The sequence below is a fragment of the Thalassophryne amazonica genome, unplaced genomic scaffold (genome assembly GCF_902500255.1).
Source record: "Thalassophryne amazonica unplaced genomic scaffold, fThaAma1.1, whole genome shotgun sequence".
NCBI classification, from domain to species: Eukaryota; Metazoa; Chordata; class Actinopteri; order Batrachoidiformes; family Batrachoididae; genus Thalassophryne; species Thalassophryne amazonica.
The window spans coordinates 384,117-400,030 of record NW_022986254.1 but is presented as its reverse complement, the minus strand read 5'-3'; the positions used below and the strand labels follow the sequence as shown (position 1 = coordinate 400,030).

General features: G+C 40.6%; 1 protein-coding gene across 1 annotated transcript in view; it reads left to right on the top strand.

The window, feature by feature from the left end:
* Window positions 1-11,908, top strand: part of LOC117505830 (telomerase protein component 1-like) — a 165,737-nt gene extending 153,829 nt beyond the window's left edge. The window contains 4 exon segments of the mRNA XM_034165368.1: window positions 2,533-2,615; window positions 3,035-3,139; window positions 11,481-11,561; window positions 11,564-11,908. Coding sequence (XP_034021259.1) covers window positions 2,533-2,615; window positions 3,035-3,139; window positions 11,481-11,561; window positions 11,564-11,602 — 308 coding nt within the window. The 3' untranslated portion in view covers window positions 11,603-11,908.
* Window positions 11,909-15,914: the final 4,006 nt, after the last annotated feature.

Here is a 15,914-nt window from a genome sequence, read left to right as displayed (position 1 = left end):
ATATGGAAACTTACGGTAAATTTGATCCCTGCCTCTCTCCTCTTCACCAATGAGCTGACAGACACGAGTTGACGATACAGAATCACTCTTATCTCATTGGTCGAGGGACATCTGCTCGCAAGAAGATCCCGGACGAGAATCATGAGCCGACGACGGTCGTCGGACGACCGTAGCAGCATGTCTGATACCGACACAGACACCGACACTGGTATTGCAGATACGCCTACGAACAGCAAAGTCTGTAACGTCGTTACTCCTCCTCGAAAAAACAAACAAAAAGAAGCAAAAATACATGGGCAAATGGGAAAAGGAAAATGGCTGGGTGGAAAAGGTGCGCGACAACAGCTATAAATATTGTAAGTATTGTTTACTTTTTCAGACTTTCACTCTTACATTGTTTTGGATTATATATATATTTTTTTGTTAATTTATACACTTTTATAACAATAACACGACAGAGAAAAATTTATTTTTAAGACCTATTTTTTTATACTTTGAAGCAGGCCAGGATGCTCATATTGAAATTGTAAGTGAAAATTTATTTTGCACTAAAAATAATTGCTAAATAATAATTTGTTTTCCGCATGTTCATATCATAACAGATGCATGTGTGCATCTACTTAAATTCAGGGTCAAGTCAATAGTCAAATGGTTAAAAATCGTTTCACACACACGCTGGGAAGGGTGAAGGCAATGATCAGTTGGCCGGTCCATGGAAATAGAGACTGGAATGGACGTCACGTGACTAGCGGCGTGGAGAGAGACCATGATCCTGTTAAACAGAAGCGATATGAGGAGAAAAAAAGGCAGCCAGTGCTTCACCATCAATTGCATGAACCACAAAAACTAATTCTCCAATACTAAAATTAACTGTACAAGAGCCTTAATGTAATTATGTAAAACAAATGTCTATTTTAAAGTCGTTATGCCGCAATTTAATGTCAATATACTGAGACTATAACTCAACGCCATAAGTTCTTTTCATTAAGCTGCGTTCACATGCGGAAACAAAAATGTTTAAATATATTTATGTCTATATATACGAGGTCTGTCCATAAAGTATCGTACCTTTTTATTTTTTTCAAAAACTATATGGATTTCATTCATATGTTTTTACGTCAGACATGCTTGAACCCTCGTGCGCATGCGTGAGTTTTTCCACGCCTGTCGATGACGTCATTCGCCTGTGAGCACGCCTTGTGGAAGGAGTGGTCCCGCCCCCATCGTCGGATTTCATTGTCTGGAAATGGCGGAATGAAAAGGACTTTTTTTCCATCAGAATTTTTTCAGAAGCTGTTAGAGACTGGCACCTGGAAACCATTCGAAAAATGTATCTGGCTTTTTCAGTGAAAATTTTACGGGCTTCACAGAGAATAAGGACTTTAACTACAGGTTTAAGGACCCCTTTAAAGGACGGTCGGTGCGCCGCGCTGCGAGCTGCGACAATGCGGCACAAACCACTGGATCATTTCTAAGCTGATGGCTCTGTGGATACGAGACCGTCGTGTGCTCTTTCTCTGGTTATCACAAGACCTGGACATCAGCCATTTTCCGGCAGATTTCACTTTTAACAAGAGATTTTGTCATGGAAAGCCGCGCGGAGGCTTCGTGCGTCACGACCGATTCGCTGATGAAGCGAGACAAAGGAACACCTCCGTTTCGGAGTGTTAGAGGACAAGTTGGGACATGTCCAGCTCTCCACAAGTTCTTTTATACTCACTCGACTGGTAAGCACTGAAAGCCGAGATAGACATGTCCCAGCTTGTCCTCTAAAAATACATTGTGGTTCAGAAAAGACTGGGGTGGAAAGCTTGACCTGACCCAACAAAAAAACTAACATTTTTGGATTTTTTTTTTTTTTAAATAAATGGTAATTAGACCTGAAAATGCACCAGAATGGATGGGAGATTTCAAAGTTTTCTGGGGGAGAACCTGCTAACTAGGGGCTTTGGTGTTTTGGCCCTTTCCAAAATATGGCTTAATTCAGGCCCTGCACAGCTCACAAGGGCACTGTGCATGATGTTCAACCCCAATTCCAATGAAGTTGGGACGTTGTGTAAAATGTAAATAAAACAGAATACAATGATTTGCAAATCCTCTTCAACCTATATTCAACTGAATACACCAGAAAGACAAGATATTTAATGTTCAAACTGGTAAACTTTATTGTTTTTGTGCAAATATTTGCTCATTTGAAATGGATGCCTGCAACATGTTTCAAAAAAGCTGGGACAGTGGTATGTTTACCACTGTGTTACATCACTTTTCCTTCTAACAACACTCAATAACAACATTAGTGCACACTTTGATCTCAGGGGAATCTCCAGCATGAACATAAAAATATTTGTTATACCAACCAGGGAAAATGGGATTAATGTGACGGGGTCATACATGGTGGATCCACGTCACGATGTCAGTCAGCCGTGGATGCTGGAATCATCCAACTTCCCCGTCCAAGGCATGGTAGACATGGTGCTGGATGACTGCATGACCAGATGGATTTCCTAATGTTTGTGTGTTGTGTATTCTTAGAGTTGGTGGTGTGTGGAGACATAAAGGGCAACATGTGGTTTATCCAGCCTCCTTACACGTCCTCATGGAGCAACAAAAAACCTGTAAGAGTTGATCGACTTGCCAACACAACAGAAATGTCTTTACCATTATCAGTGGGGTTCAGGTCTCACTGCAGGTCACTCTTAAGATGACTTAAAATGATTTTCACCAAATGCAATGAGACGACATGAAGGGACAGCATCTGGATTTTTCTCAACACTGCAACTTTGCAAATTAAAGAATTGTTTTACTGAAGATGCGTTAAAAAATTACTTAACTGTTATAATTTTACAATTTTGCAGATAATTTTGTGTATATTATTTTATGAGAAAAGATATTAAAAGTAGTGAAGTGGACTTTTTATGCAAATCTGGTTTTCAAAGCACAGTTCAGTAAAAGTTCCCTTCGACAACTTGTTTTTGTAGCAGGTTACTTTTTCTTTGAAGTGTTTTTGATGGTTCTGTCTGTGTTTTGTCCTCAGGCTCACAGCAGCAGGATCAGTGTGCTCAAGGTCACGGGTAGCACCATCATCTCCGCTTCCCACGATGGAACCGTGAAACTCTGGGACAGAAACACCAAGAAACAGGTCAACATCACATTCTTAAGGGCCCCTTCACACATAACACAAAGTTGGGCGAATGAGGCCCAAACCAGATGAAAAATGCTGAAAGAAAAAAAAAAGATTTGGCGAAGCTTGAAAAATTCCAGTCGCTGTTGGGTGAGATAGATACATGCTTGTGTGCACATGCATGAACATGGTGCGACCACGTGAGACCACGTGTTTGCATGCAAACATTCAGTGATTATACAAACGTTCACAAACATCATATGAACAGTTGCAGCAGAACATTAAATGAACATTTGTAGAATGTTCGAATGCGAACATTACCTGCCCTCATTCTTTGTTCATATGATGTTCGTGCAGTGTTCTTGCTCAATATATCTACAATTTTTGTGATTTTTCCTATTGAGAACTAACTTTACTTTATAAATGTCTTAAAATTCAACAGGTTTTATTTCAACAGTAACTTGCAATGTATTTATGGAATTCACATATAAAATCAACAATGCAGAAACTTTTGAAATCACTTACAGATTAAATGATGGAATTCATCTTACAGAATTAAACATAATTGCTCACAAATTAAAAAAGCACATAAAACATTTTCAACTTTACAAAAGATTTCTTATGTGGCATACCACTGACACTACTCCCAAAAAATGTTCAGACAAAATAAGATAAATCTTCGAGAAAATAGTAATGAAACCTAAAAAAAAAAAATTCATCTATTGATCTAGCAACAACTACACATTTTAGGAGCAAAAATAAATTCAGCTTAAACATAAATCACCGCTTGAAACAAATCTACAATCTTTTACACATCTACATACAATTAATAATACATTATCATAATTTAAGAGCAAAACTGGACAGTTTTAAAACAAACGTTGCTCTCAATAAATTCCCTGAGAAAATTCCAATGAAAAAATATTGTAAGTTTTTACTCAGTTTGGCAGATACGACAATGCAACTAGCTGAACACACATTTTTAAAAGCGAAACTGAACAGTTTAACACAAACACATTACAATCATTAAATTTCCTGAGGAAATTCACATGACAAAACACTGTTTTTATCACATAGAAGTATGACAGTCAGATATGACAATGCAATTGAACACAATTTTTAAAGCAAAACTGAACAGTTTTAACACAAACATTACAAGAAAATTTCCTGAGGAAATTCATATGATAAAAAAAAATACAAAAATACAAAATTATTAATTTAAATTAATGTTTGATCCCCAGAGAAAAAGTTTCCCCTGAAGTAAAGTTAAATTTTATCAACAATATTCCATGTACAATGAAATTAAATGCTGCTGCTTAATCTGCCCATAAGCTTTGATATTATAAAATATAAACACCAATGCTAAAATACCCTCAGCCGTATGAGCATTGTCTTCTAAATAATTATATATATAGGGGTGGTGGCCAAGTGGTTAATGCGCTTGGTTTCAGTTCGGAAGGTTCTGGGTTCAAATCCCACCCCTGCCACCTGTGCCAAATCAACATGCAGATCCACCGTGGCGATCCCGAGTGCCTCACAGGACATGCTGGACTCCGAAAAATGATGCCCACCTCTTCAACCATCTGGAAGATTCAGACTGCTTTCGGTGGCTTTTCAGTCGTGTGACTATCTGAAAATTGTGGAAAGAGGTGGGCATGTCACATCATGTCCTGTGAGACTTCAACACAAAGGCGCTTTGCTCCATCAGAAGCGGAACGAATTTCGCTGCAACTCTTTTCATGGCCAAATCTTCTGTCACAGTGGAATGTGCCGAAAGTGCTGATGTCCACCTCTTCCGCAATTTCTCGGACAGTCACACGACGGTCCCGCATCACCACAGCATTCACTTTGGAAATGATCCAGTCATTCAGCATGTTGATGGCCGCCCGGAGCATGGCTCACCTCTCCACCGGCATGAAAAAAAAAAACTCACGTATGCGCATGAGGTTCAAGGTTGGCTCATGCAAGCACATAATGATTCAAATCCATCAGGTTTTGAAAAAATAAAAAGGTCGGATACTTTTCTAACAGACTGTATATACGAGGTCTATTAGAAAAGAAACTGACCTTGTTGGGAAAGTGTAAGTACACGGACCCACAACAGGGGGCGCAAATGAACGGACAATGGAATAGGTCAAATAACAACACTTTACTGTGCGAACGTGCACAACAAACACAACAGATTACACAATAGATCAAAGGTCAAATTACAAGGTGTCGTGTGGGCAGGCTCAAAGATAGGAGACGGCCTGTCCAAAGCAGAACCGGAACCACACGATTTCCTCCGCCACCAGACCCCGGGAATACTGGAGCCGCCAAGTCCCGAACTCCCAGGTGGCCACTGCCTCCGTGTGTCGGACCTGGTACTGCTGGCGAGGAACAAAAACACAATTAAACGTGGGTGCGTCCTGCACCCAGCAATCTGCACGGCAGGGAAGCTACCTCCACCTCCTCTTGGAGAAAAAGTCTGTTATCGCTCAACAAAAATCACAAAAAGGGCTTTCTATCAAGCAGTCAGGCTGAGGATATTACCTTTCAGGTAGAACGATATCTCGGCAAAGAGGTGGAGATGACGTCTTGCTGATATACCGATGCAGATCAGATGAGTGGTGACAGCTGTCACAGGTGATGGATGTCAGCTGTCACCCCCGGCTGCTCCTGTGAGGCGGCAGCGCCCTCTGGTGCCTGGAGCACGCACTCCAGGCAGGGTGCCCTCTGGTGGTGGTGGGCCAGCAGTACCTCCTCTTCAGCGGCTCCACACACAGACCTTTTTATTTTTTTCAAACTATATGGAGTTTGAATCACGTGCGATTACATCAACAAGCTTGAACCCTCGTGTGCATGCGTGAGTTTTTCACGCCTGTCGGTTGTGTCATTCGCCTGTGGGCAGGCTTTGAGTGAGCACTGGTCCACCCCTCCTGTCGGAATTCCTTTGTCTGAGAACTTCCTGAGAGACTGGCGATTTGCTTGATCAAAATTTTGTCAGAAACTGTAAGGCACATCCAAGTGGACACCATTCGAGAAATTCAGACGGTTTCGGTGAGAATTTAACAACTGATGAGAGATTACGGAGTGTTACTACGCTTTAAAGGACAGGCCATGCGCTGGACGGCGCGCCGTGCCCCGAGCTGCTGTCATCAGCCTGTTTCGAGCTGAAAACGTCCAAATTTAAGCCTAGGTTGACCCAGGACGTCGTGAGAGAACAGAGAAGTTTCAGAAGAGGTCGGGATCAGCAGTTTATCCGGACATTCCACTGTTAAAGGAAATTTTGTAATGAAAGCCGTGCGGACGGATTCACGCGTCGGCACGCAGCCGCTCATCGCACGGCGCCACAGAAAAACACCTCCATGTTGATAACCATTCGTAAGATTCAGGCGGTTTTCGATGGCTTTCAGTCGAGTGAGTATCCGAGAAATTGTTTAACAGTTGGGCATGTTCAAACTTGTCCTGTGAGACTTCCAACGGAGGTGTTTTGCTGTGGCGCCGCGCTATGAGCGGCTGGGTGCCGACGTGCGAATCTGTCCGCACGTCTTTCATTACAAAATCTCCTTTAACAGTGGAATGTCCGGATAAACTGCTGATCCCGACCTCTTCTGAAACTTCTCTGCTCTCTCACGACGTCCTGTGTCAACAGAGGCTTAAATTTGGAAGTTTTCAGCTCGAAACAGGCTGACGACGGCGGCTCGGGCACGGTGTGCCATCCGGCGCCGTGGGCTGTCCTTAAAGTGATAGTAACACTCCTTAATCTCTCATCAGCCGTTAAAATTTTCACCAAAAACCGTCTGAATTTCTTGAATGGTGTCCACTTGGATGTGCCTTACAGTTTCTGAAAAAATTTTGATCAAGCAAGCGCCAGTCTCTCAGGACGTTCTCAGACAAAGGAATTCCGACGGGAGGGGTGGACCAGTGCTCACTCAAAGCCTGCCCACAGGCGAATGACGCAACCGACAGGCGTGAAAAAACTCATGCATGCGCACCAGGGTTCAAGCTTGTCTGACGCAATCACACGTGATTCAAATCCATATAGTTTTTGAAAAAAAATAAGGTCGGATACTTTTCTAATAGACCTTGAATGCATATATATATATATTATACATATATATATATATATATATGTGTGTGTGTCCTTTATTGTGTTATCTGTGTATCACTAATATATTCACCTCTGTATGTTTATATTGCTGTTGTAGGATAAGCTCAGTACATTTTAATGGCATCTACAGGAGGACGTGTGTGTCCACATGCATGAGCTTCTGAGAAACGTGGAAGTTACCACGACTGCAGGATGTGTGTGCACACTGATGTCTGTGAGATGTCTTGTGTTATCAGGCTGTGAAAACAGCGTTTTCAGTTTTCTTCCGTACCTTTTACATAATATATGATAGACATGTTAGATTTACACAGAAATGCAGCTGTTTTGAAGCGGATTCTGCCATGTTGCATTTGGAGCCAGAGAGAGACCAGACATCAAGGCCTATGTACCCACTGCTATTTGTGTAAAGGGCCTTTCACACCGCATGCTTTGGAAGCATCAGAGGCGCCACAAATCGGTCTAAAAAAGCATTATTTTCAATGAAACACGTAGCTTTTTACAGCCGTCAGAAGTGTTGCATTCCAAAGCCAAGCTAAACTTCTTTAAGAAACACTATAAGAAATCAAGAAAAAAAAATTGTGGCAGTCAGTAACTGTTACTTTTTTAGACCAAGCAGAGGAAACAAAATATGGAATCACTCAATTCTGAGGAAAAAATTATGGAATCACCCTGTAAATTTTCATCCCCAAAACTAACACCTGCATCAAATCACATCTGCTCGTTGATATTGACCCTATGTGTCTTTTTGCAAGGAAGTTTTCACAGTTTTTGCTCTATGGCAAGATGCCTTATCATCTTGAAAAATGATTTCATCATCCCCAAACATCCTTTCAATTGTCCAAAATATCAACGTAAACTTGTGCATTTATTGATGATGTAATGACAGCCATCTCCCCCAGTGCCTTTACCTGACATGCAGCCCCATATCATCAATGACTGTGGAAATTTACATGTTCTCTTCAGGCAGTCATCTTTATAAATCCCATTGGAACGGCACCAACAAAAGTTCCAGCATCATCACCTTGCCCAATGCAGTTTCGAGATTCATCACCGAATATGACTTTCATCCAGTCATCCACAGTCCACGATTGCTTTTCCTTAGCCCATTGTAACCTTGTTTTTTTCTGTTTAGGTGTTAATGATGGCTTTCGTTTAGCTTTTCTGTATGTAAATCCCATTTCCTTTAGGTGGTTTCTTACAGTTCGGTGACAGACGTTGACTCCAGTTTCCTCCCATTCGTTCCTCATTGTTTTGTTGTGCATTTTTCCGATTTTTGAGACATATTGCTTTAAGTTTTCTGTCTTGATGCTTTGATGTCTTCCTTGGTCTACCAGTATGTTTGCCTTTAACAACCTTCCCTTGTTTTGTATTTGGTCCAGAGTTTAGACACAGCTGACTGAACAACCAACATCTTTTGCAACATTGCGTGATGATTTACCCTCTTAAGAGTTTGATAATCCTCTCCTTTGTTTCAATTGACATCTCTCGTGTTGCAGCCATGATTCATGTCAATCACCTTGGTGCAACAGCTCTCCAAGGTGTGATCACTCCTTTTTAGATGCAGACTAACGAGCAGATCTGATTTGATGCAGGTGTTAGTTTGGGAATGAAAATTACAGGGTGATTCCATAATTTATTCCTCAGAATTGAGTGATTCCATATTTTTTTTCCTCTGCTTGGTCTAAAAAAGTAACCGTTACTGACTGCCACAATCTTTTTTTCTTGATTTCTTAAAGCCAGAAAGTTGCCATTTGAAATGACTTTAGTTTTGTGTCATGTCTGTGATCTGCTTTTTTCTACAAATAACAACACTGAATGAACATCCTCTGAGGCCGGTGATTCCATAATTTTTGCCAGGGGTTGTACAATTGAGACCTGGAACAATTATAAGGTTTCCAATTCACCGAACCTGCATGTCCTTGGATGTGAGCATGGAAATATAGACCTGGAATGGATGTCACGTGACTAGTGACAGCGGCCATTAACAAATTCTCGAATACTAAATGAACTGTACAAGAGCCTTAATGTAATTATGTAAAATAAATGTCTATTTTAAAGTTATGTCACAATTTAATATTGATATACTGAGACTAAAACTCAACACCATAAGTTCTTTTCATTAAGCTGCGTTCACATGCATACAGTTATGGAAACAAAAATGTTTAAATATATTTATGTCTATGTACTTGCAGTGTTTTTTTAATATGATATGTACATGGTGGTCACAGGCGGCATTTAAATTTTAACATTGTGGTTGGAGGGATGGAGGAGGTACTTTTACCCTGACTGAGGGTCAAAAGTCACATTCTGAATGGCTTTATATCTACTTGGAATAAAATGTTAGTAAAAATCATATATATGTTGTTGTCATTAAAACACCTTCAATAATATTACAGTGGAAAAAGCAGCAAGGTAAATGACCACAATGGCAAGGCATACTTCAGATTTATATTTTAATACATAAGGATTTTTATCCAGGCATGTATGGGTTCATTAGAGCTTTTAATCAGCTTGAATACAACTTACAAGGCCTCATTTATAAAAATCCATCACAAATTAATATGACAGGAAAAAAACATCACAGTAAATTAAACAGAATGGCATATTTCCCCCCAAATTTCCACACTTTTTCTACCCAGGCATGTATGGATTCATTATAAAGAGCAATTAAAGGGCTTTAAAACAAGCCTACTTTTATTAAAATATGTTAACAAATAGTGACAATAGAGCAAGAAAAGCAGCACAGTTTGTCATAATTTCTACAATTTCTGCATTTTACATAAGTTTTTTTTTTTCACCCTCACATGCATAGGTTTCATTGGAAAGAGCTTTCAAAGGGATTTAAAACAAGCCTACATTTATTAAAATTCATTAAGAAATAGCAACAGTAGTGCAAAAAAAGCGGTCAGTTTATTATTGATGATCTGCACATCTCCACCCTTAATATGGCGCCTTCCTGTCCTGAGTGACGCTAATAGATTGAGGCGCGCACGTCCATTCCAGGTCTCTTATTTCCATGGATGTGAAGTGCCCACACACCTTATTGACACCTTTAGGCTCCTGGCTTAATACCAGAATATATAAAACATGGACAAAATATGAATTAGGCCCGTGCCTCTCTGTGGCTAAAGTTAGCTCCATGCTAGTCAAAAATGTGTTGGTTTGGTTCCCATTAGTCCATGTCTGACATAATCAAGCTTCAAGCAGGTTCTGTCATTTCTGGCTAAAACGAGTTTGTGCTCACATCAGGTACAGTTACCTTAAAGTGTCTTTGATAGTCACACCGTCGTGATGACCGTAGGAAGGCCCCGCCATTTGAAGCTAACTGCTACCTCATGGTAGCTTTGTGGTGGTTCTCTGTGATGAATCCCAGTCGGTGAGCCTGCAGCGTTAGTCTCCTATTCTGCTCAGTGGTCTCGTAATCATAGTATAGAGACTGAACAAGCGAATTAACTTGTGGAACACAAACTTTATTTGCCAAGAGAGAACGGAGTTCAGTGCTATTACTCAGCTAAGTCTTCTTCTTCCCTGCAACTGCCAATCTGAGTGAAGCCAGTGTAACAACACTGGGCGGATGTTGGTTATATTTCAAGCAATTTACAATCAAGTTCATGTTTAAACTGTAAAACACAGAGCCTTGATTACATTTGTTCATCAGGGTTTGATAAAAAAAAAAAGATGTATATATCTACTTTCAGTAAATGTCTATATTTACTGTCAATATGACAATAAAGTGTAATAAAAAAAGTTTCTCCAGAACTGTAAATTGTAGAAGCTCTGAGTTATAAATGTTTTATTGGGGGAGTCAGAAGGTAAACCAACATGTTCGCTTTTTTTTTGGAACCGTTTTCTCAAGTGTGGGGCACCGCCCCCTGGAGGGTTGTAAAGACACTGCAGCTGGGCTGAGAAGTTATTGAACAATTAACATCCTTATTTTTTTGTTCCAGTTTTTGTAATAAAGGTTAAATCACCCAAAAATATTTATGTAGTAAAGTAATAAAACCAATATGATTTAAATGTTCTTGATTTATCTGTCTTTTTAATTTTGTCTCATGTTGATTAAAAAGTGATTGGAGGTTGGGTTTTGCCTCAGAACATGTTTAGATTTTCAAGAAGTGTGCTGCTGCATTCCTAAATTTGGGAATGATCGGATTAGAACGTGTCGTCTACTTAGACGGGAATCACACAAAAGCGTTTAAGTCTGAACTGTTCATCTCTCCAGACGTCTTCTTGACTTGTCTTTCCGTGTACCCTCCTTATTCGCAGGTGGGAATGTTCGTGTGTGGAAGTCCTGTCCTGGTTCTGGAGGTGAACCCACAGAAACCCAATGAGCTGGTCTGTGGGGATGAACCAGGGGAAAAGTCTATTTCCTCACCTGGCAGGAATGAATCGTCGCTTCTCTCAACACTGTTGCTCATGATTATTACATCATTTGAATCCCAAGTCGACCAAAAAACAGTTTGGAAATTTTCTTTCAATGTGCAATATTTCTGTTAAAGAAGTTGATTGATTTGGGTCAGGTGGTGTAAAATCAGAATGATTGATTACTCACATATGTACCTTTATTTTTGATGGAAATTGTGCAACTTATCAAGAAGATTAAAATTAATTTAAACTTGTTTAGCTCCTGTTTGAAAATTGTGCTGGATAACAATTAGGAAAGTGGGATACTGTAGGAAAGTCTGAATGGAAAAAGTTATGCTATTCAGCAATTTATTTTATTTTGAAATAAACATTCAATGTATGTGTGTGTCCCCCAAACATGCTGATCCTTGAAATAAAGATCATAACAGGTGAAAGTGAAATGCTTTTTTTTCTTTCTTTTAAGGTGTGTTTTCTACATTTGAGTAAATCAGTTGATTGATTGATTTTTATTAAAGTGTCATGCACCACTGGTGCCCAGCCCGCATGGACTTATAAGACACTCCATATACAAAACAAGATAACCACATACATGTTACAAGTTGCGCAATTTAATTTCAAGATACAACTAGGTACAACTGTTAAATTTGAGATTTGTTAACTGACAAAGTGGTTTTAGTGGTGAAGCATCAATGAAGGACATGCAAACATTGGGGCCCCTTAACACACAACATGAAGTTGGGCAATAGAAGCAGAAACCATTCGAAAAAAGGCAAATAAAACTGAATTGGCAAACTACAAAAATTCCAGCTGCTGTCGGGACGGACAGTCAGTCAGACAGGTGTGAACGATCCTGCGGCAACAGTTTTGTGTACGCTCGGTGTGCACACGCATGAACCAGTGCGAGCATGTGGGAGGTGTGATACCACATCGCACGCACACAGCAGCGGAATAATTACAAGCTGGACATGTAAAGAAATCAACAAAAATGTGTAAGGACAAAATAATGAGAGCGCACAGAACCTTATAACAATAACTGTACTGTTTCAATGTCAATCATGTTACTGGTACTGATTTCAGATTTATTCATTTATATAATGACAAGTCACCTCAAGGCGCTTAACACAACACAACTCAGCAAAACAGAACAAAATGAATTAAAAGATTAAAAACATAACAAAAGAGCAAAACTATAAAGTAAATGGCATAATATACTAACGATAAAAACAGGGAAAACAAATAAGTCTTAAGTCTTGATTTAAAAGTCTCCACAGAATCTGACTGTTTTATTAATGCAGGGAGATCATTCTCAGAACAGGGGCACGATATGAGAAAGCTCTGTGACCCGCAGACTTTTTTATTCACCTAGGAGACAGAGAAGTCCTGCACCCTGCAAACGCAGGGCCCGAGCTGGTACGTAGGGTTTAACCAAGTCAGCCAGGTAGGGAGGTGCCAGTCTGTGAACAGTTTCATAGGCCAGTAATAGAACCTTAAATCTGATCTTGCAGAGATAGGAAGCCAGTGAAGAAATGCCAAAATGAGTCTGTGGTCAAACTTTCTGCTTCATGTCAAGACTCTGGCAGCAGCATTTTGAACCAATTGAAGGACCCCTAATGCTGCACTGCGGTAAACAAGAAATATAACATTACAATGATTCTTCTCTCACTGTCAAAAAACAAACAAACACATAACCCCCACAATTTTTTATATTGCTGGATGTGAACATGCTGGATGTGGAGGTCCTGGGCTGGTGTGGTTACACGTGGTCTGCGGTTGTGAGGCTGGTTGGATGTACTGCCCAAATTCTCTGAACGCCTGTGGAGACGGCTTATGGTAGAGAAATGAACATTCAATACACGAGCAACAGCTCTGGTTGACATTCCTGCTGTCAGCATGCCAATTGCACGCTCCCTCAAATCTTGCGACATCTGTGACGTGCTGTGTGATAAAACTGCACCTTTCAGAGTGGCCTTTTATTGTGGGCAGTCTAAGGCACACCTGTGCACTAATCATGGTGTCTAATCAGCATCTTGGTATGGCACACCTGTGACATGGGATGGATTATCTCAGCAAAGGAGAAGTGCTCACTATCACAGATTTAGACTGGTTTGTGAACAATATTTGAGGGAAATGGTGATATTGTGTATGTGGAAAAAGTTTTAGATCTTTGAGTTCATCTCATACAAAATGGGAGCAAAACCAAAAGTGTTGCGTTTATATTTTGTTGAGTGTAATTCCTGTTGTAAAGAGTGGACATATAAGAATTTTCTTTCTTGACGTAAACATGAACTGACATGGACGACTTATTTTTTACATGAATGATCTTATGCGCTCATACGATGAACACATCAGCTGGCTCCACGTGTCCCTCTGTCCAGCTCGTATGGAGGCGCTGGCGACCGCGTTGCAAAAGTGATATGTAGTTTTATTTATGAACATGAGTGTCCGCCAATGCATGTGCCTCGTGGTGGCGTCTTGTGAAGTGATATTCTGCATGGCATGGTATGTGTTCCCCAGCTGTGCGTAGTGATGATGCAGTGGTGAGGTGTGCGCTGGGACGTGGTTGAGGTGATCCAGGTTTTTAAGTCCCCCCCCCATGTTGTCATCATTTGCAGACACGCGTGCAGCACCATGCCTTACATATGGGTGATTGGAGCACATGTGTTTCCCAGCTTTGCTTTGCACTGACACCGCGGCTGCGATGTGGAGCTCTGCAAGTTGCAGGAAGGCAGCACTGGCTGTAGGCAGTGGTCAGCTCCCTCCCTGCTTGATTTCAAATGACATCCAACCCATGGCGTGACTACATGTCAACCAGGGTCTCCTGACACGCATAACTGTAATGTGTGTATGTGTGTGTGTGCGCGCGTGATCGACAAGCCAACCTTTCCATTGCAGCAACGCGCTCACATCAATTCAATTCAATCATTTTTTTTTTATAGCGCCAAATCACAACAAACAGTTGCCCCAAGGTGCTTTATATTGTAAGACAAGGCCGTACAATTATGTAAAACCCCAACGGTCAAAACGACCCACTGTGAGCAAGCACTTGGCTACAGTGGGAAGGAAAAACTCCCTTTAACAGGAAGAAACCTCCAGCAGAACCAGGCTCAGGGAGGGGCAGTCTTCTGCTGGGACTGGTTGGGGCTGAGGGAGAGAACCAGGAAAAAGACATGCTGTGGAGGGGAGCAGAGATCGATCACTAATGATTAAATGCAGAGTGGTGCATACAGAGCAAAAAGAGAAAGAAACAGTGCATCATGGGAACCCCCCAGCAGTCTACGTCTATAGCAGCATAACTAAGGGATGGTTCAGGGTCACCTGATCCAGCCCTAACTATAAGCTTTATCAAAAAGGAAAGTTTAAAGCCTAATCTTAAAAGTAGAGATGGTGTCTGTCTCCCTGATCTGAATTGGGAGCTGGTTCCACAGGAGAGGAGCCTGAAACAAACCCTTACAAACCCTAGGAAGTACAAGTAAGCCTGCAGTCTGAGAGCGAAGCGCTCTATTGGGGTGATATGGTACTACGAGGTCCCTAAGATAAGATGGGACCTGATTATTCAGAACCTTATAAGTAAGAAGAAGAATTTTAAATTTTATTCTAGAATTAACAGGAAGCCAATGAAGAGAGGTCAATATGGGTTAGTACTCTAGCTGCAGCATTTTGAATTAACTGAAGGCTTTTTAGGGATCTTTTAGGACAACCTGATAATAATGAATTACAATAGTCCAGCCTAGAGGAAATAAATGCATGAATTAGTTTTTCAGCATCACTCTGAGACAAGACCTTTCTAATTTTAGAGATATTACGTAAATGCAAAAAAAGCAGTCCTACATATTTGATTAATATGCGCTTTGAATGACATATCCTGATCAAAAATGACTCCAAGATTTCTCACAGTATTACTAGAGGTCAGGGTAATGCCATCCAGAGTAAGGATCTGGTTAGACACCATGTTTCTAAGATTTGTGGGGCCACGTACAATAACTTCAGTTTTATCTGAGTTTAAAAGCAGGAAATTAGAGGTCATCCATGTCTTTATGTCTGTAAGACAATCCTGCAGTTTAGCTAATTGGTGTGTGTCCTCTGGCTTCATGGATAGATAAAGCTGGGTATCATCTGCGTAACAATGAAAATTTAAGCAATACCGTCTAATAATACTGCCTAAGGGAAGCATGTATAAAGTGAATAAAATTGGTCCTAGCACAGAACCTTGTGGAACTCCATAATTAACTTTAGTCTGTGAAGAAGATTCCCCATTTACATGAACAAATTGTAATCTATTAGACAAATATGATTCAAACCACCGCAGCGCAGTGCTTTTAATACCTATGGCATGCT